At 42.0% G+C, this 21292-nt stretch overlaps 1 protein-coding gene across 12 annotated transcripts in view; it reads left to right on the top strand.

Moving 5' to 3' along the window:
* Positions 1 to 21292, top strand: part of LTBP1 (latent transforming growth factor beta binding protein 1) — a 276190-nt gene that overhangs the window by 153669 nt on the left and 101229 nt on the right. For 4 of the 12 annotated variants that reach the window (XM_077343434.1, XM_077343408.1, XM_077343453.1 and 1 more), the window contains one exon: positions 11118 to 11216. In XM_077343434.1, the coding sequence (XP_077199549.1) occupies positions 11118 to 11216 (99 nt within the window). Of the gene's footprint in view, positions 1 to 7417; positions 7521 to 11117; positions 11217 to 21292 lie in introns of all 12 variants that reach the window. The other 8 variants (XM_077343401.1, XM_077343487.1, XM_077343477.1 and 5 more) reach the window with 3 other exon arrangements.

Raw genomic sequence — 21292 nt, 5'->3', positions numbered from 1 at the left:
TGGAAGGCTAAGTCAACCTTGAGCCAGCTGCTGGGATTAAACTCCCAGACTCATGGACAGAGCTTTCAGACAGCATGTCTGCTGCCTTACCACTCTGCGCCACAAGAGGCTCTAGCAAAAAATATATAACTGCAAAATTAAGGATTCATACAGTAGGACAACCAAAAGGCCAGGGAAATATGACATTCAGTGGTTTGGTCATCTCAGTGGCCATGGAATATACTTAAAATTCACAGAAGCCAAATGATGTTTGAAAATATCCTGAATGCTTTAGGTTGATCCTGCATTGAGCAGGGGGCTGGCTTGTATGGCCTCTTCCAACTCTATGATAGGCAGTTTTATTTTTACAGTGATCCTTTATTCATGTAATAGGGCAGTGTTAAATTTTCACATTGGCCATTGATGATAAAATTTGTTTGGTTTGCATTTCTCATCTTTTGGCATTTAAATTAATTATGTGTCCAACCCATCACGACCCCATGGACAATGATCCTCCAGGCCTTCCTGTCCTCTACCATTATAAGAACCCCCTAATAGGGCATAACAAGGTTCCCTCTACACCAGCCTCATGTTCCTGCTGTGCCCTGCCAGATGTTTCAGAGGAATACATGACTGGGGCATAGTCAGTTGCTCTTCCTCATATCTCCCAGTAACTGCTCTTCAAAAGCATATGTCCTTAGAAGTTCCATTAAGCTGTCATAGCATACAGTAGTTGACAGTCCACTGAATACCTATCAGTCATTTAAGTTTTATAATTTGATTGCATGTTGAGTGAAATAATTCCTTTTGTCAATCCACTAGAGCAGGGGGTAGTCATCCTCCAGATGTCCATGGACTACAATTCCCATGAGCCCCTGCCAGCGTTTGCCCCTGCACTAGAGCTAACCAATAAGGAATTGATCTCCTTATTCTAGTATTGTAGAATTGTAAATTCTCTTAGTTCAGTTTCTCAAAACACTTCATGACTTTGTTCAAGTCCAGTAATACCTTAGAAACTAACAAGATTTTGAAGATTTTTGAAATAACTGTCATGTTTCCCCCCCCCCCATCCCTAGTTTTTCAAACAGAATGTGTTTAAACTTCTTTCTCTTTTGGGGGCCCCTATTAATATTCTCTCTGAAATAGGGAGACCATAAAATGTCCCATCACTGGGTATAAGTATCTGTTTTCTTATGTTTTCTGATATACCTAACATAGAATTTGCCCTTTTTACTGCTGCTGCATACTGGGATGATGATTTAATTCAACTGTCTACTATGGCCGCCATCTTTGTAACCCCATGACTTAATTGTCCTCTAAACAAGAGATTTAGTACTCCTGAGCTCCTATAGAATAAGATGTGGTGCAGATGAAATATTCCAATCTTACCATAATGGCTGGGAGATAAGGAGCATATTGGAGACATGGATTGTTTATGCATGGCAGCAGCTGTGCTGGACGGCTGCTGGGCTGTTGCAAGTTCCTAGCAGCAGGGCAATGTGCCCTGCCGCGTCCCAGGAATGTACAAGGGTAAGAATCCTCCGGCACATGTGGACTGTCTTGATGTTGTGCATGTGCATGCACAATAGCAGGACTGGAAGGGTTCCCATGCAGCGACAGCAGGGGACATGAGGGCCATACCACACACTGGCAGGATAGTGGGAACATGCCGCATTCGGCTCCGCAGCTCTGCGAAGCTGACCGAGGCATTTGGTGTCCCTGCAGAGACACCGTATGTTGGGGGAGGAGCTGGGCCTCAAAGTCCTAGCTCTTCCCTTGTGCATGGGGCTGCCCCAGCAGGGCCACTGATGGTGTCTGTGCCAACATTGGGCATGGGGAAGTAGCCGCACTCCCTTACCATGGGCCAGGCCCTGATTCAGGACAGGGCTGGGAGGCAGCCAGGATGGCAGTGACGTTGTGCGCAAGCAGAGATTAGCCCCGCTGCCCTACCGCCACCAACCCAGCTTTCCTGCCCTGTGCATAATCAGTCATGTACTCCTTTTGCCTCTCATGCATAAATTCTTGTCTTTTTTGTTTTTGGAGTTGCCCATGCTAATACTAATCAGGGTTTGAAAACCAGCTTCTAAGTTCTGTTGCATATTTTGATTTGGAGTGAATGATGAGTAACATAACTGCAGGTGTAATTCTGCGTGATAGTTTGCAGTTAAAATATTAAGAAGAGTAGAAATCACACACGCAAAATGAAAAGTGGAGAGATAACAGCTTGCTTCTAATGTCCTGTTTGTTGTAAGGAGATTAATATGTCTGAACGGCTCCTAAAGGAAAAATATTTCATTGTACTACAGATCCTTTCAGTTATTTTTATCAGCTTTCTTTTCCACATCATTCTTACCATACCTATATCTAATTTTGACTCCTTTCCTAAATGGACACAAAATCTCCAATGACTTTGAAATGTAGAGGTACTTCACATACTCTTCAGCATCCAAAAAACTAGTTAATTCCACCAGGTTTTCTTTTAAACAACATACCTTACAAACTGCTGTTGAATTCCATTTTAAAACTTCTGCTATGCCTTAATGGGCTGCAGCCAGTTTATAGAACTTCAAATTCCTCTTTAGAACACAGTTATTTGAAATAGTTCTTTGAATTGCAGCCACTGTGAAATAGAACATGAAGAAGAAAATTTGGTACCATGACCTGATCTGGATAGCCCATGCTAGCCAGATTCTGTCAGATCTCAGAAGCTAAGTAGGGTCAGCTTGATTAGCATTTGGATGGGAGACCAACAAAGAAGTCCAGGTCCAGTTCAGGACAGGATTGGGAGGTGGCCAGGATGGCGGTGACGTTGTGTCCAAGGGAAGCCAGGATTGTGATGCAGAGACAGGAAAGCTACTTGTGAATTTCTCTTGCCTTGAAAACCCCAAGAGGTTGCTATGCCAGCTTTGACTGGACAGCATGAACAATAGTACACCATAGCTAAAGCCTGGTTAAAATGCAGACTGGTCTTTAAAACTACTTAAGTCTCCATCGATTCAACAGGATATTTTTTTAAGCAAGTCATTTTGCCAAGAGTATGTTTAAAGTGGTCTTTAGAGACACAACTCATGAATGGCTCTACCAGAGTGACATGAATCTTCCTTCGTCTACTCCCATACTAGTACAAGCTGTCCAATTGTCCAAAAATCATAGGCGTACCTGAAAGCTTAATATAGCCCGCAGGTTATGCTGCTACTTCTGGCAGCACATTCTTCCTAGGGATTTTTGGAACTAGTCAGATAATAATCCAGTTTCCTGGAAAGGTGCTGGGCAGATCCTTAGAAACAATGTTATGAATTGTGGATTATAATCTTACATTCTGTAGGTTATGCAGGCTCTTCCTCCTGTGTATGCTTGGTGTATGTTTGAGCTCAGTTGCCAGCACTGTAGGGTATGAAGGAAAGGGTCACTTTAACATGATGGAACACTGTTTTTTTTTTTTTTTTTGGAACTTGCCTTGGCTAAACACAAAATAAAGACCCGTGGTAACAACCCAAAGAAAAATATTCTAAGCAATTTTACAGGGCTTTGTGTAGCTGTTTAATCTTTAAGGTACACATTTCTGAAAAATAACCTGGCATTCAAAATATATAATATATGGGCAAACAGGCACAAACAGCATGACTGTCTGCCATTAAAGCATACAGCATTTTGCATGGTTTAAAAAAGAAAATTAGATTGCTAACACATCAAAATGAATGATAACTCAATAGGAAACATCTGGTTTCTATAGAAAGCACACTTTCTTGATTAATTGGATTTGTAGCTAACCATATACCAATATCTGATAGGGTCATTATATGAACTAGTGTTTTAAAATATCTATATAATATCTATATAAAGTGTTTATACTAAGCCTTTGTGTTAAGATTTTCCACATCCAAGATTCTTTCATATGTAGCATAACACTCAGCATAATATGGCAATGATATGCAGTTAAATTGTGCATTTAGATTAATTGTCAATGCATAGGTTGTAAAGGTTAAAGCCAACATACTGCAATCTTGAATACCTGGGAACAGGATAAGACTCAAGTTTAACCTCTATCTACATTTTTTTTTAATCACCTCTTTTTTCTCATAAAACTGGAGGACTGCCAATTACCTCTATGGAAACAGGCACAGCTTCCCTTATCCCAAAATCTCAAAATCTTCAATAGGAGAAGAGATACAGTTCTAAACCTAAGGATTGTTCTATATACTTATTAACTAACATTAGAAAGAAGCTAAAATTGTTTTGTGTATCCCTGCAGACTAGGAAAAAAATCACATCAACAGCAGACTCACAGCATATTGTAGTTAAAATAAATGGAAGTTTCTATTTCACTTCCAATTTTTAAAAAAGCTTACAATGCAGCATATTAAATCCCTGTGCCAATAGGTATAACATGCACACTGTTCTGCTACTAGATTGTTCTCAGGATTCCTCTCCCCAATCCTGCTATAATCATTTTTTGTACCTAGATTAATTTATCTTCCCGCAATCAGTCCCAATTGTTGCCATTTTTCTTTCTTGTCAGATAACTCCAAAAATCCAGGCAATTCCTTATTTTTGGCACACTGCCCATCAATGTCATTAATGTTACAGTTCTTTGGCTGCACTTTTTTTCCTGCCCATTATGAGGAGAGATCACAGATAAATCTATTGTACTCCTAGGTCATACATTGTGTATGTGTTAAGAACTGTCAAATCACTTCCAACTCATAGTGATCCTATGAATGAATTAACTCCAAAGCAACCTACCATTAGCATCTTTGCTGAGGGCCATGACTTCCTTGACTGAGTATGTCCATCTCATGTTCAGCATAAAACTGATTGATTCTATAAAGGAAGCCACAGCCCTTAGTTGGCAAGACCTTTGCAAGACCTGAACATGGCTGACAATTTTGGAAGACATTATTTCATATGGCTGCTATAGGTCAGAACTAGGGACATGGATCTGAGCCAAAAAACCCAGCCAGAAAATACCTTATTGGTATTTATCCACCATTCTTTCAGTCAGATATAGAAGGGAGTGTATTATTAGCTATCAACCATAGCCATTTCAGGATTTCTTTGAAAAACAGGGTATAAAGGTAAAGGTATCCCTCTCAATTCCTGGCAAATAGATGGGGAAGAAATGGAGATAGTGACAGATTTTATTTTCCTCGGCTCCAAGATCACTGCAGATGGGGACTGCAGCAAAGAAATTAAAAGACGCTTGCTCCTAGGGAGGAAAGCTATGGCAAATCTAGACAGCATCCTAAAAAGCAGAGACATCACCCTACCAACAAAAGTGCGTTTAGTCAAGGCTATGGTATTCCCAGTTGCAATGTATGGCTGCGAAAGTTGGACCATAAGGAAGGCCGAGCGTCAAAGAATTGAGGCTTTTGAACTCTGGTGCTGGAGAAGACTCTTGCGAGTCCCTTGGACTGCAAGGCGAACAAACCGGTCAGTCCTAGAGGAGATCAGCCCTGACTGCTCTTTAGAAGGCCAGATCCTGAAGATGAAACTCAAATACTTTGGCCACCTCATGAGAAGGAAGGACTCCCTGGAGAAGAGCCTAATGCTGGGAGTGATCGAGGGCAAAAGAAGAAGGGGACGACAGAGAATGAGGTGGATGGATGGAGTCACTGAAGCAGTAGGTGCAAACTTAAAAGGACTCCAGGGAATGGTAGAGGACAGGAAGGCCTGGAGGATCATTGTCCATGGGGTCGCGATGGGTCGGACACGACTTCGCACATAACAACAATAACAACATCCCCTGTGAAAGCACTGGGTCATGTCTGACCCTTGGGGTGACGCCCTCTAGTGTTTTCATGGCAGACTCAATATGGGGTGGTTTGCCAGTGCCTTCCCCAGCAAGCTGGGTACTCATTTTACCGACCTCGGAAGGATGGAAGGCTGAGTCAACCTTCAGCCGGCTGCTGGGATTGAACTCCCAGCCTCATGGGAAAGCTTTCAGAGTGCATGTCTGCTGCCTTCACACTCTGTGCCACAAGATGCTCCTTCTGAAAAACAGGGTATTCACACTTAAATGGCATTTAAAGAGAGTGCAGTCCTTCACCATTCCAGGTGATGCTGCAGTTTCATGAATGTGTTTAAAGGGGCCATGACACACCTTTGAATGCCTTTGCTTCTATCATAGCTATGGGGCCATTATAGTCAATGATCTCCATAGGCTATAATGGGGAATACATCCAAGGGAATGTGGGGCTTTGGGAAGTTTTTTGAGGTAAAGGCACCACATTTTTTGTGTAGCTTTTGGTGCCTCAACTCCAAAGATCTCCCCAAGACTCAGGGGGACTGATTCTTTGACTCCCCCCCCCCCCATGAAGGCATCCTCCATCCATTATTTCCAATGGAGGGGAAAAAGAGCAGAGACTGATGTCAAACCAGAGAGTCTGTGTAGTAGAAGCAGAAAGTGGGAGGACATCTTTGCAGAACCAATGCCACTGTGGCAATGCTAGCTCAATAAATCAAAGCCAGGGGTGGGAGTTGCAAGTTTAGCACAGCCAGTGCACATACAGAGTGCTCAGAATAAGCACTGCCAGCTCAACACATCCAAGTGTGTGTGTGTGTGGGGGGGGGGAGTTGTAAGCCTAGAAAGTACCCAGCAGAACTAGTACATGTACAGAATGTGCAGCAGAACCCCAGATCAGAACTGGAATCCCATTTTTTTTTAATCTGATATATTCAGATCTGAAGCATTTTGTGTGTGTTTACATACACCTAGTCAGTACTGACTTGACAGCATGTAACACACACATCTCATGATGGGTCTTCCTTTTGTACTTCTGCCTGCAACTTTTCCAACCATTATTGTCTTTTCCAGTGAGTCTTGCCTTCTCATAACGTGACCAAATTCTGATAGTCTCAGTTTGGTCAGTTTAATTTCTAGGGAGAGTTCAATGAGGTTCACTTTACTTATTAAACTGCGAGAACTTTCTGATCGAATCACATAAAATCCTCAAACTTTACTTGGCTGCCCTTAGTTACTATCCTGCACAGTTAAACATGTTGTTTAACTCCATAGTCATTTGCAGTATTTCTCCATAGTCATTTGCAGTAACTCCCTTAAAAATAAAGAAACTCTAATTTTAAGACGCAGTGACTGAAATGGGTCTTAAATGAAGCAAATATTATTTTGGATTACATCCATAACATATAGTTCTACTTCATGACAGTGCCACAGACCAGTGTGACCCTATGTGTTATGTAATCTACACAGAAGGTATCCTTTACAGAATCAACTGCTTTGCAATATGTTGTTCACATGGACTGTTGCTAAATGGAAAGGAAAAAAAACATAGTGACAGAGCAATAATACTACGCTGCACTTATTTTTGTTAATATGTAATAACTATGGAAGCAACAATTTTTGAGACAACCCTTCTCCCTCCAAAATTTAAGACTCTTTACATTAATCTCACATCATTAATTTTAACCATTCTTTTAGGAATTAGTTTCACTTGATGACCAAGGAAAGCCTATAATACAGCCTGGCCAACCTCAGCTTTCTCCTGGGATTTCAACTATTAACCTGCATCCACAGGTTCCAGGTAGCACTTTTTGACTCCTCCTTTAGTGGATGAGAACTCTTGAAAACAAGAAACAGAATAATCAAATAATTGCATACTGTCTATTTTCTTTTCCATTTTAGATTTCCCCCGTCTTTTTATGAAGGTCTAGATAGAGAGCAAAGTAGAGAGCAAAATTTTTCTCCTTTGGCTGAATCTTATGCCTGTAGCAGTGCTAATCATGTTTATCATTAACCACAATTAGTTTTTAAACCGAGATTTGAAACTGTAGCTAGAATTTGGCTTTCAAACTTCATTTATTGAGTTGCTTTTGATTTTCTCTCTGTTAGCTTTGAAGCTAGATTAAAAACTGGTGTGCAAACCAAGATTAATGCTGATGGAGATGTAATCCCATGCTGCAGTTTCACTTATCAGAGAAGGACAAAGGAATTTGCCTAGGCAAAGGGAGAAAGTGGGATTATATAGCCCTTGTGCATGGGTGACTTCTTGCCACCTTTTTGGCTAAAAAGAAGGAAATTGTCCATAAAAGTAACCGCAGCGTAAAACAAACCCACAGCACAATATAGTGCAATTTTCCACTTAACCCAACTATAACATGAAGAATTAGCAGTTAATCTTGCAACATTATTAATTTGACTGTAATAACCATTGTCCAAAATATGTATTGCATTATTCTTCTGCATCTTAAACTAAGACTTTACACTTTGGAATTTCTAATAGAACAAACAGTAGGAATGAGGGCCAAATCACATAATTATTCTTTCTTATCCTGTAAATTCTAATTGTTCTTTTCATATTATTGACAAAATTCTTAATTTTTTTTAATTCTTGTATGCGGCATAGGAAAGCACTTTCCTGGGTAGTAGAGGAACATTTTTCTTTTTTTAGTGAATAGGTGGGGAGAATTTTCTGTTATAGACTTTCCCTCAAGAAACATTGCCTGAGGGGTTTTGCAGAAAGAAGACTGGGAAAGATATACAGCTACAGTGTTCATGCAAGACCTTTAGTGTGCCCAGGGAGCTTTGGATGGTGGCATACAGGACATACCATCAAGAACAATTAATCAATGGACTCAATGGAGGTTGTGCAGCAGCTGTGCCTGGTTGATTACGCTTATACATTCTGTGTGTAGAAACAACGGAAGAAAGTGCCAGTGTCTGGGTGAGCACTGGCTAAGAAGTAGATTGAAATGAAATGGTGAATGACTGGAAAGTCCTTATGACATATTTGCAGAGTGATACTTATTTAGGCACCCAAATACAAAGAGAGAAGAATGTTCAAAGCTGTATCTCTTAGACGTAATGACAAACTGTGATTAAACTGAGGTTAGACACAAATTCTTTGTTGTCATACTCCTCTGCTTCCCTTGCTCGGCTCGATTCAGACAAGGGTTTGCTCAAGTTCTAGTTTGCCGTGATGTTGAATGCTGGCATCTCAGTGTATTGGTTTACCTTATACATATCGGATTTCTTAACCCTGGTTTAATCCCAGGTTGTGGGGAGTTAAAAAGTTTTCCTTTGTTAAGGCTTCTGCGACTTCCTGGCATACAGGAGTGTCATCAAGCCAGGAATCTTGAAATCGAACTCTCTTCAAAGGAGAAGGGGGGGGGGATGAGAGGTGCACAAAAAGGATGTAGCAAATGAGTTTGTGCCCAGTCTCAGATAGTATGCAGCTTGCCGTGGTGGCTGAATGCAATCTAAATCCTACTACCTCCTTCAGTAATGCTAAGCCTTCAAGATGGACTGTTATACATGCTTCATTGGCTTTATACAAGATTTGTTTCATAGATCTGTGCCGTAGTGAGCGATGATTTGCGACATAGTGACAGAAAGGTTAAATCAGAATCAAGATAATGCTGCCACAGATATACTTTTAAGAAAAACTGGAACATAAAGCTGCATCATTAGAATTTCTTCATTTATTTTTAATTCTGGTAAAAAAAATAGAAGACGTGCCAGAGTATTCCCCAGTTCTGTAAACATTTTCAGACATAAATTTCTTCAGTGATAAGTCTGAATGAAAAATACAAAACATAATTAACAAAGATAATTTATCCTATGTATTATGTATTTATTCTATGTATTATGCAACTGGCAAGGGCATTGAATTAAGTAGATATTATTAGTGTTGTTGAGGTTTATAAAGTTTTTGGTTTTGACTTCAAAACCTGATTGATGACATTGAAAAAGTTTTCCTTGCAATAATAAGATTCATACATAACAACTGCCACATTTATGATTACCTGGTGCAAGATGTTTCTTCCCCTTTAAATCTTTTCTGGTGTGAACCACCAATCACCAATTTGTGCCAGTTCCTTTACACTGGAAAATTGACCCATCCATTAAAAACAAGAGTAATGGAGCACAAATCAAGAATAAAAAAACAAGGTCATGGAAGCTCCCCTTGTTGAAAAGCAACACAGTGCAGAATCCTTGCAAGTTTGTGCTTTATGTCAGCTCTACTGAGAATGTCAGTATAGAGAATAAATTACTTCAAAGGAAATTATTTATTTATTTATTTATTTATTTATTTATTTATTTATTTATTTATTGTTACTTTAAGTCATTATTCCCTCATGGACTTAATCTTAATTGGGACTTCACACCATACTTGTGAATAGATTTGATTAGATATAAGTTTAATTATAAAGACATGTTTAAGGGAATTCTTTGAATTTATTTCGAACCAAATATTATAGTATTTTATTGAAGTAAATTTTTGGAACTTGTTGAATTTGCAAAGATTTGGTGACCAACTTATAATGACTTGGATTATATGCGATATACCTTTAACTATAGTGAATGGTTGTTTTAAAACTACTGTAAATGAACCTTTGATGGATAGTATGTTGAAATGCTTTAGGGAAAGTAAGGTTTTGCCACTATTCACAGCCTTCCACATTTTTATTTAACATTTATTGAAACTCTTGTCATTTTTGTCAAGTTATATAACTTATTTCTCCATGTACTTTCCTTTGTATGTTTGAATGTGTTGCATTTAACTTCAAATGAATGTCTCTTTATTGTTATACAGGACAGAATAACTTGTATTAGGACTATACACATTTGTATTAGAACTTTTCTTTTGAAAGCTATTATAAAAACAATGTAAGTAGGTTTAATTAATTTGTTATTGCATATAATACATAGGGTGAATTGTTAATTATGTTTACTATTCTTCATTCAGACTTGTCACTGAAGAAATTTATTTCTGAAAGCATTTATAGAATCAGGAAATGCTCTGGCAAGTCTTCTATTTGTTTACCGGAATTAAAAGAAAATGAAGACATTCTAATGGTGCAGCTTTATGTTCCAGTTTTTTTCTTATTAGTGGAACGTTTGTATTCAACAGTCTTTGTTTGTATATCTTTAATTGCAGATATACATTTAGCAAGAATACATTGTAAACATGTTCCATTCCTGGCAAATGTATGAAGTAATCTTTTCATAATATAATGTTCATAATAATAATTGGAGGAAGCACAACTAGTGGCAATGAAAGAAAAAGATCTGTAACATGTACCTGTTAAAAGCATAATGTCGTGCAATCCTTTGTTTTCCGTTGGTTATTAATTCAATTGTACGTGTATGTGTAAATTGTGTTCTTTCTTTCACACAGTAGTAGTTGAAAAAACCTCTCCTCCTGTGCCTGTTGAAGTTGGCCCAGATGTCTCAACTTCGAGTGCTAGTCAAGTAATAGCACCAACTCAGGTTACAGGTATGATGCATGTTTTCCATGCGGGAATTTCTAGAGGTCCAAATAGGTGCATGTTCCAAACTAACTGAATGCTATTAGACTATCAAATCAGAAAGGTGAAGTAGCAGTTTCCAATAAAATAGTGAGCCAAAAAAATTCAGCTAGGAAAGTCAGAATGATATTTTACGTGGTTTGTTTTCAACATGTCTGGACACAGTCTAGATGCAATGTAATCTCTTATTTTGTGTGTATAAAATGCCTAGTGGTACCAAACTGACAAATTGCATTCAAATACTTTCTGTGTTCACTTAGGTGAACTATTTATAATAGATTTGTGGATAAATTTATGAGTTCATATACCATGGTTCAGCTGCAGCTTTTTGTATACATGTTAGGGCAGTTTACAGGCCCAATTTACACTCCCAACAAAGGACTGGTAATACTCTCCAAAACACCAGTTGCTTTGTGGGGTAGATTAGCTTAAAATATGAGCAGTCACATGCCTGAACATAACAGCAAAGGACTCGTCAGCCTGGTGGATTCTCCAAACAAAATGAAAGAATGACTGTCCTCTCCAAGTCTTCTAATAAATTAAAAGCAGATGAAGACCACAGTTTCTTGATCAATAAGATAAAATCCAGCATTCCTCCACTACAGACCCCATGCATTTGAGGGCCAGGATTATGCAAAGTATTTCTGCCAGATGAAAAATGGGCCAAACTGGCATTGATGGTAGCAAAACACATTGTTAGCAAGAACATGGACCTCATGCATCTAGCCACAATGATGTCAACAATATACTGACATGGGCATGCTTTTTCTCAAAACCACTACATGGGACCTTACTGCCATTTCAGTGGGATACTGCCAGGCAGAAGAATAAGAGGATCCCTGTTCTGGAAAAACCATGCAAAGTCCTTCAGTGGTGGATGTCCATTTAACACCTCAGCAGGAGCACAGACTTCATCCATCCCACAAAGATCATCATCACAAACTATGCAAATCAGTGGGAGTGGACCAGACCATGCATGGGAAGTGCACCCCCCAGGAGAAGAACCACAGCATCAGTTATTTGGAAATGTGGATGGTTCAACTAGTTCTAGTAGCCTTCACCCAGGTGATCAAAGGCAGGCATGTTCTAGTACTCATGGACAACACGACCATGAAGGTGCACATCAACAGACAGGGTGGAATGTGACCCTAGTCACTGTTCTGGGAAGCCCATCACCTAATGAGATGGGCAGAGAAAAACCTGGCAAGTTTAAAAGCAGGGCCAAGCAAACCACCAAGTAGACTGGCTCAGCAGACAGGACATGGATTTAGAAAAATGGAATCTGAATTGAGAGGTCTTTACCTAGATCATGGGCAGATTTGGCCATCCATATCATGGATGTGCTAGCTTTGTCTGGCAACACACAAATGAGCAGGTTTCTGTCACATTTCCATGACAGGACAGTGGACGGTGAGGATGCCCTGATACATGAGTGGCTTCAGAGCCTTCTTATGCTTTTCCCACTTTCCTACTCATCAGCAGGATGCTGAACAGGATTCAACGGGAAGGGGCCGGAGTGATATGCATAGTGCCACTTTGGCCCAGATGTCCCTGGTTTTTGGAACTGATACAAATTTCCAAAACAGACCCTTCCAGGTATATCCTGCTGCTCTAGGACCTAATATGCCATCTGGACTTGGAGTGACTACAGTTGAAAGCATGGAGGTTATATGATGCACATTGCGGGATTTAAATTTTCCAACAGCAATTGTGTAAATCATGATCCAAGCCAGACATCAGTTGACTAGGCACATACATACCTGGAAAACCTTCTGCAAGTGTAACTCCTTCAGAGGCATAGACCTCTTACAAGGAGGTCATAGCCTTTTTGAATGAGGGCTGGAAGAGAGGCCTTCAGGCTAATACATTGAAGAGACATGTCACTGCACCCAACGCAATGCTGGACTTAGGGAGTGCTTACTCCCTGTCAGCAAAAATATATGTTCACTCATTTATCAAGGGCGCCAAACAACTGGACCCTCCAATACGGCATGGGTTCCCCACTTGGAACCTACCTGTCATGCTCTGAACACTCACAAATCCCTTGTTTGAGCCCATACAATAGTTGTCATGGAAGATAGCCTTTCTGGTGACCATCACCTCAGCCAGACAGAACTGCTGGCTCCATTTGCTAGGAAGGAACTCTGCACCTTTCAGAAGGGTTCAGTTATGTTGGGGATGGACCCTAGCTACATTCCAAAAGTCATTTCCTGATTCCATTTGGATCAGCCAGTGGTTCTGCCAGCCTGATGCCCCAGTTCTCAAGATCCAGACGAAAAAACACAACACAAGCTGGACATGCGTAGGGCACATCTATTTGGATTCAAAGGTGGGCATAAGATGCTTAGAAGCCCTTTTTGTTTCTCACAGTACCCAGAATTTGAACAGGAATGTGTCCTCTTCAACCATTGCATGCTGGGTCAAGCAGTGCATCCTCAAGTCTTATGAGGAGCAGGGCAAGATTCCTCCTGGGAAGATTACAACTCACTCCACCAGAACCGCTGCTTCATCTGCAGCCTTCTCTAATCGAGCACCAGTAGTAGAGATCTGCTGAGCAGTGACATGATTGTCATTCTCAACCTTCATCAAACATTACCCCATAGACCAGATTGACTTAGTGGAGGCCGCATTTGACTGACGAGTGCTAAATCAAGTAATCCAGATTTAAAGGGACAGGACTCTCACCTTGGCATAAAACTTGGGTAAAGCTTGGATGAGTTTGGCCCCACTGCACGAAAACAAAACATTGGTCTTACTTGAGGGATCCTTCTCTGCAGTGGGTCAAAGTCATCCACATCCCACCCAAGTGCAGAGAAGCTAAAAGAGGTGCTGTGTTGGCTGCAAAACTATGGTTCAGACCGACAACTCTAGAAGCAAAAGGCAATAATTATCACAGCAGGGCTTGTGCAAGACTGGAAGCAGTCACCGATGAGGCAGCTAGGCAAAAATCTGCATACCTAAGCTGTACCTACCTGAATGAGCAGAGGTGTGGCATAACCAACTTGGATGACTTTGCCACACTGCAGAGAAGAAACCCTCAAGTAAGTCCAATGTTTTGTTTTCAATGGTATGTCTGCATATTTGTATTATATAGTTTCTCTAACTATAACAAATTAGCTATCTATAAATAAAACACATGAATTATATTGTATGAATAAGATGAGTATGAATTATATTGATCTTGGTCACTGGCAGAACATTCTTACAATAAGAATGGAGTCTTATAGGACCTTAAAAACCAACAACATTTTTAGAGTATACATTTTTTAGTGTCATCAGATACGACTAGAAATGGAGATCTCTGTGTCTTTATATCCCAGTCCTTCTGACATGCTCACGTAAATAAGATTGGATCCTACAAACCATGAGCAGAAGGCACTTGTAGATGCAGATGCCTTCCCTTTCCCTCAGCAGCAACCATAGACATTTGACAAACTGATGATATGGGTCTGAGGAGCCTCATAGCCCAAAACCAAAACAAAACATGGTATGTGGGGAAGGGGCTACAGTGGCTGGGGTGAAATCCAGCCAAATTTAACGGCAGACCTTCCAGTGGCACAGCAGGCTTTTCTGGAAGAAGAGGGCAGAGATTTTACCTAGTTCCATAGATTCCCATAACCTCAGCATCAGATTTTCAGTGTCTTGCTAGTGGGAAGGGGAGGAGAAAGAGAACTGTGAGTACCTTCTACTCACAAGCAACCATACTTTAGGAAAATGTGAGTATAGAATAGGATGGCACACATCCTTAGTGCCTGTCTATTATTATTATTACTACAGGCAAAGCCCATTGTATCCAGGAATACAACGGGCGCTAGAGCTTGGCAGTGCGAAAAGGAAGGGGAGGAGTTGTCCAGTCTGTAAGGGCATGGGGTTGAATGTGTGTGTTGTGTGGGAGGTTGTGGTGGCATGGTGGCAAATGAGGGCATGGGTGTGGAGATATGGGTGTCAAGAACCTGTGGTGTGGAATGTTTGTTGAGTGTGGGAGAAGACTGAACCTGTCGTGTGGGAATTGTGGCATAGTGGTTACAGATGAGCTTTCCAGATTCATGTCCTCAGATATGTGAAGGGGAAATCAGACTGGAAACTCTTTTTAGGGGAAATTGCATGGCAACCAATTCCTCCCAGTTCTGCATTCAACATCATTTCCCTTCTTTTCCCCCTACCCTAATACACATGGGGTAGTCACAGTACACAGGTGTCTACCCTGCTTCTTCTGCCTCCATTTTTTTACTGTTGATAAGATGTTATGTGGCCAAATGCTTCTTTCACAGATGCTCCTTAGAAGAAGAAAAGCTAGATTTTTGTACCCTGCTGTTTACTACCCAAAGGAGTCTCAAAGTGGTTTACATACACCTTTTCCCTTTGTCTCCCCACAATAGAGAACTGTGAGGGATGTGGGGCTGTGAGAGGTCTGAGAGAACTGGGAATGGGCCTCATTGACCCAGCAGGCTTCAGGTGTGTCAAAGCAGTTTCCAATTGCCTTCCCTTCCTCTCCCCATAGCAGACTCTCCGTGAGGGTGGTGGGGTAGAGAGCCTCACTTGGAAGATGACAACCCTAAGAGGAGGTCCCGATGTGCACAGCAGTCTTGACCTTAGTCAGGTTTATGCACACCTAGGTAGTGTAGAATTCCAGAAGATGAATCTACACCCATCTAGCAACCTTCTCTCCTCTCTGCAATGTTTTTTTGACCTAAAATATGTGAGGGGGTGCTAGGTAGCTGTGGGGGCATTACACATTTTTAGGCCCCACTTTCAGACTTCAAGGAATATGTTCAGACCAGGTACAGCCAACCTTCAAGTGGGGCCTGGAAATGCTACTCATCTCCAAACTATACAGACCATCTCTGCAGGCAAAAATGGCGACTTTGGAGGGGTGACTGTGTAGCATTGTATCCCCCTGATGTTTAGGGAAGCCAGCCTCCAGGTGGGGTCCAAGAATCCCCTAGAAGTACAGCTCATCTCTAGGCAGTTAGGCTGAAAGGAAAGCTCTCCCCCCTCTCATGCATCCCTTCAAAAGGAATGCACATGGCCCCAGAATCCACTTGGTTGCTTGGCTGGTGATGTCTGCCCTTCTGAAGCCTGAGACCTATTGCTGGCTACTGCAGTCCCTGTTTTGTTGTTGTTGTTGTTGTTGTTGTTGTTGTTGTATTTATACCCCGCCTCCCCCCGAAGGCTCGAGGCGGCTTACATAACCCCATCCACTAAAACCATAAAATAACAATAAGTTCCAATAAATGTACAATAATTGGTAACCAATTGGTCACAGTGGCAACAATGATGTCTTAATCTTACTCATTTAGTCACTGCATCCTCAACTACGGGAGGGAGGGTGACACTCTCTACCGCCAGTTTGTGAGTGGGTGGCTGATCTTCTTACCGCCCGGCCTCAACTATAAGCCTGGCGGAAGAGCTCCGTCTTACAGGCCCTGCGGAATGCTGGTAATTCCCGCAGGGCCCTCAGCTCTTCCGGGAGCTCATTCCACCAGGTTGGGGCCAGGACCGAGAAGGCCCTGGCCCTGGTCGAGGCTAGGCAGGCTTCCTTGGGGCCGGGAACGACCAATAGGTTAGCCCCTGCAGAGCGTAAAGCCTTTCTGGTGACCATCTGCAAGGCCAAGTCGTTGTCTAATAAAGGTGGATCACCTAGTTTTCCCTAGAGTTTCACTGTCTACTTTCCTGTAAAACTAACTACACTTGAAATTCTGGGCCACTTATGTCTTTGAGTTCATAGGAGTTTTTATTTACCAGACCAAGCTTGAAAAAACTCACTTTAGTTCCCATGTCTCTCCAGCCATTTACTTGTTCACTATTTACAGTTACAGGCCATAAATATTCTTTATTTAGATCTTCCTGAACTTTCCAGAATCGCAGGATTAATATTGCTCTGTCTGTCTGTCTCTCTGCACCCCAAAATACAAACAGTTGCTGGTAAGGGCTGACCATAGCCCAGGAGGACACACCCACAACCACTCCACCCCAACCACAGTTTATGAGCCTCTCTAGATCACTGCTCATCTCTAGATTATAAAGATCTGCAGGCAAAAATGACTACTTTGGAGGCCAGACTCTGAGGCATTGTACGATTTTAAGGCCCTCCTCCAAACCCCCAGGAATATCTCCAACCCAGGGGTAGCCAGCCTCCAGGTGGGGCCTGGAGAACTCTTGGATTTACAGCTCATCTGCAAAGTATAAAGATCAGCTGCCCAGGCAGAAAGGGGTCCTATGGAGATTGGACACAGTTGAAGAGAAGAAACATTTAAGGCCTCCCACACAGGTTGTTGTGGAGTTGAATCAAATGAGGCCTACTGCACAGGGTTGTTGTGCAGATGAAACAGGAGGACCTCTGCAACAGCTTCCAGTTTCACCTGCACAACAACCCTGTGTGGTAGGTCTCAAACCTGCAAAGAGTTACTTGGCTGTTTCTTCCCTCCAGCAGCATGGCTGGCCACAGCAGTATTTTAGGTGAGAAGGGGATTTTCTGTAGTCTCCCTGTCAGCCAACTTTTTGGCAGGAGGGGAAAGTTCCCCCCCTCAAAAGGAATGCCCACTCCATGCCCTCAGACTTCCCTGCGTTGCTCTTGGAAACGCCTTCCTCCCTTCATTCAGGGCCTGTCAGAGGCTCCTTCACAGCAGGCCTGAAGGGGGGGAGGGAGCGCACTCACCAGCCTCTTGCCAGCTCTGTCAGGGTTCTGAGGCAATTTGCAGCTGGACATGACAGTTTGGACACCCTTGGAGCGAAGAGAGCTGGTGCGCCCTATCCAAGCCTCTGTTCTCATCCCCCTTGGCAGCTCTACTGACTTTCTCTCCTTGTGGTGGAGCAGACTGGAAGCCATGTCTACAGATTGCCCCAGGCTGGGCTGGGTAGGTGAGTCAGGAGGTGTTCTGTACCTCCTGACTGCATGGTACTCTGGTCTATCCTGGTGAGTGCCCAATCTGATTGGCCCCTTAACCCCTGGCTGTGTGCGCCTCCGGATTGGCCCATTGACCCGGGACTGACAAGCGTAGGGGCCAATCAGAAGGCACTTCATGCCTTCCGTTTGGCCCCTCTGCTTGTCAGTCCCGGGCCAAGGGGCCAATTGTTGCCCCCCCCCACACCAGACTGAGCCCACCCCCACACCCTTTAGCCTTTTATTTATACTGTGGAATGCATTTTACAGTTTTCACTTTTATTCCACTCTCTCTTGGTAGACTCGGGGTTAGGCATTCATAATTTGGCTGCAGGATCAAATTCCTCTTGCCCCCAAATAATTGTCCTTTCAGGCTGTCTTCTGCAGTCATAATCCCAATTAATTGGTGTGTTGGCGGACCATAAAATTAATCCCAATGTGAAAAACCTATGTTGCTACCTTAGTCTTATCCTAGATTTGCCTCTGAAATTTGGGATAGAAAGAATCATAGAATCATAGAGTTGGAAGTCACCTCATGGGTCATCTAGTCCAACCCCCTGCACTATGCAGGACACTCACATCCCAATCGCTCATCTATTGTAACCTGCCACCCCTTTGCTTTCACAGAATCAGCCTCTCCGTCAGATCACTATCTAGTCTCTGTTTAAAAATTTCCAAAGATGGAGAACCCACTACCTCCTGAGGAAGCCTGTTCCACCCTAGAAACTGCTCTAACTGTCAGGAACTTCTTCCGGATGTTTAGATGGAATTTCTTTTGAATTAATTTCATCCCATTCATTCTGGTCTGTCCCTCTGGAGCAAGAGAGAATAATTCTGCTCCATCCTCCATATGACACCCTTTTAAATACTTGAAAATGGTTATCAGATCCCTTCTCAGTCGTCTCCTCTCTAGGCTAAACAGACCAAGCTCCCCCAATCTTTCTTCATATGTCTTGGTCTCCAAACCCCTCACCATCTTTGTTGCCCACCTCTGGACATGTTCCAGTTTGTCAACATCCCTCTTCAACTGGGGTGCCCAAACCTGAACATAGTACTCCTAGTGAGGCTGAACCAGAGCAGAGTAAAGCGGTACCATCACCTCCCGTGATCTGGACAAGATACTCCGTTTGATACAGTCCAAAATCCCATTTGACTTTTTAGCCACCGAGTCACACTGCTGACTCATATTCAATGTATGGTCTACTAGATCTTTTTCGCACATGCTACTGCCAAGACAAGTCTCCTCCATCTTATATTGGTGTGTTTGGTGGAAATGGAGAGGGGAGGGTGGAGCGAGGGTGGGACAAAGATGCTGAGAATATCATGTGTTTCCCTCTCCATACAGTCTCCTTCCTGGTAGCTCACCAGTGGTTTGCGTGATTTTGGGTGGTAAATACAGTTTTCTGTATTTACCGCATCGCTCTTAAAAAATGGCCAAATCACGACCCGGGTACTAGACAGCCTCAGGATGTCAGTGACATCATGTCAAGGGGCCTGAATATGCTGCCAACATTCAGAGGTTGTCCAGCTACATTTTGCACATGCAGAAATGTGCATGTCCCTTTAGGTATTTCTAAGGGTCTTTCTAAGGGTTTCTAAAGGTCTTTCTAAGGCCTTTAGGTGTCACAAATGTTTCTAGTTAGAGCTGATCTTTATTTCCCTATGTGTGTTTTGTTCCATTATGTTTTTAAGCTATGTGGTTCTATATTGGAGTAGGGTGGGCCAAACCAGGCACTGAGATTTTTTTAGGACACTCTAAGACAAAAGGCGCATAGAAGCAGCAGCTGTTCAGTGGTCTTATAAATGTCTGGTTCTTTTATTCTGGACACCATTCCCAGACAGCTGATATGTGGAATCTCTACCTATGAGCAAATTTTGCCATGAACATTTAAGGCAATTAAAATCTGAAGCGACCTCAACATATAAGCCAACAAAGATTTCAACAAGAAATTTGACAGTAGATTTTCACTTGCCTTCAGGATGTGAAATGTTTACTGATAATGTCAGGAGCACGTTCATTATATACACCATGTCATTCTAAAAGATTTCCAAGGATACAGAAAGATCTAGGGTTTGCATTTCTTGGACAATTTCTTTTTCCTTTTGGCACCTTTGCAATAATGAAAGTAACCACCTCAAAATGTTTTGTTCTAGACACAGAGAGAACTCTGTGGCACTTAAGTGAATACCAATTACACAACTCAGACAACACCATTATAGAAGAACTTAAATGTATGATATTATAGATACTATGAACAACTTTTAATATTAGTAGCAATAGTAATACAAGTAATCTTATTTATTTACTAGCAAGAAATCCCATTACAAGCAGGAATCCAATGGGCACTAGGACCCAGGGAACACCGGGAAGTGCAGATCTCTCTGTGTATCTCTTGCTCTCTTCCTCTTCCCACTGGCTGCACCCTGATTGGCCCTATTCCAACTTGGACAGCCGGACACGTTCCACCACCCAGGCACAAATATATAGAGGAACCATGGATAAGGATTAAGACATTTTTATGCTGCCTTTCCACTCAGTTAGGGTCCTCAAGTTAGCAAACATAAGAACAGTAGAAAATTTAAGCAATTAAATATAGTTAAAATTTAAAATTCAATTAAAAACACAAAAAAATTAAAATATTAAATTCTATTAAAATTTAATAAAAATATATAAACAAACAACAGTAGAAGGAGGGCTGTTCACCTGTTAGGGAAAGACACTGATAGAGGGAGAGAAACTCTGACAAAACAAAACTATCAGGACTGTGACTAGCCCAAGGTCACCCAGTGGGCTACATGTGGAGGAGCAGGAAATCAAACCAGCTCACCAGATTAGAAGCTGCCACTCTTAACCACTATACCAAGCTGGCTCTAGAACGAGCTCCTCCATTCAGCATTCTACACCAACTGTAGCTTTCAAAGAGTCTTCAAAGGTAGCGATCCCCAACCTGTGGGCCGCGGACCACATGTGGTCCTTCGACTAATTGGAGGTGGGCCCCGAAGGACGCCTTCTCCCCCCCTCTGTCATGAGTTAAAACTTCCATGAAAATAAAATGTTCCTTATGTTCATTGTTGTGGTGTGTCTGTATCTTATTTTGAAGGGATGTTTAAACTTTACCATAGCGATCAGAGAGCGTTAGGGCAGTGGTTGAGAGTAGAGGA

Source organism: Paroedura picta, chromosome 1 (genome assembly GCF_049243985.1).
Source record: "Paroedura picta isolate Pp20150507F chromosome 1, Ppicta_v3.0, whole genome shotgun sequence".
NCBI classification, from domain to species: Eukaryota; Metazoa; Chordata; class Lepidosauria; order Squamata; family Gekkonidae; genus Paroedura; species Paroedura picta.
This window is presented reverse-complemented; position numbering and strand designations above follow the sequence as displayed.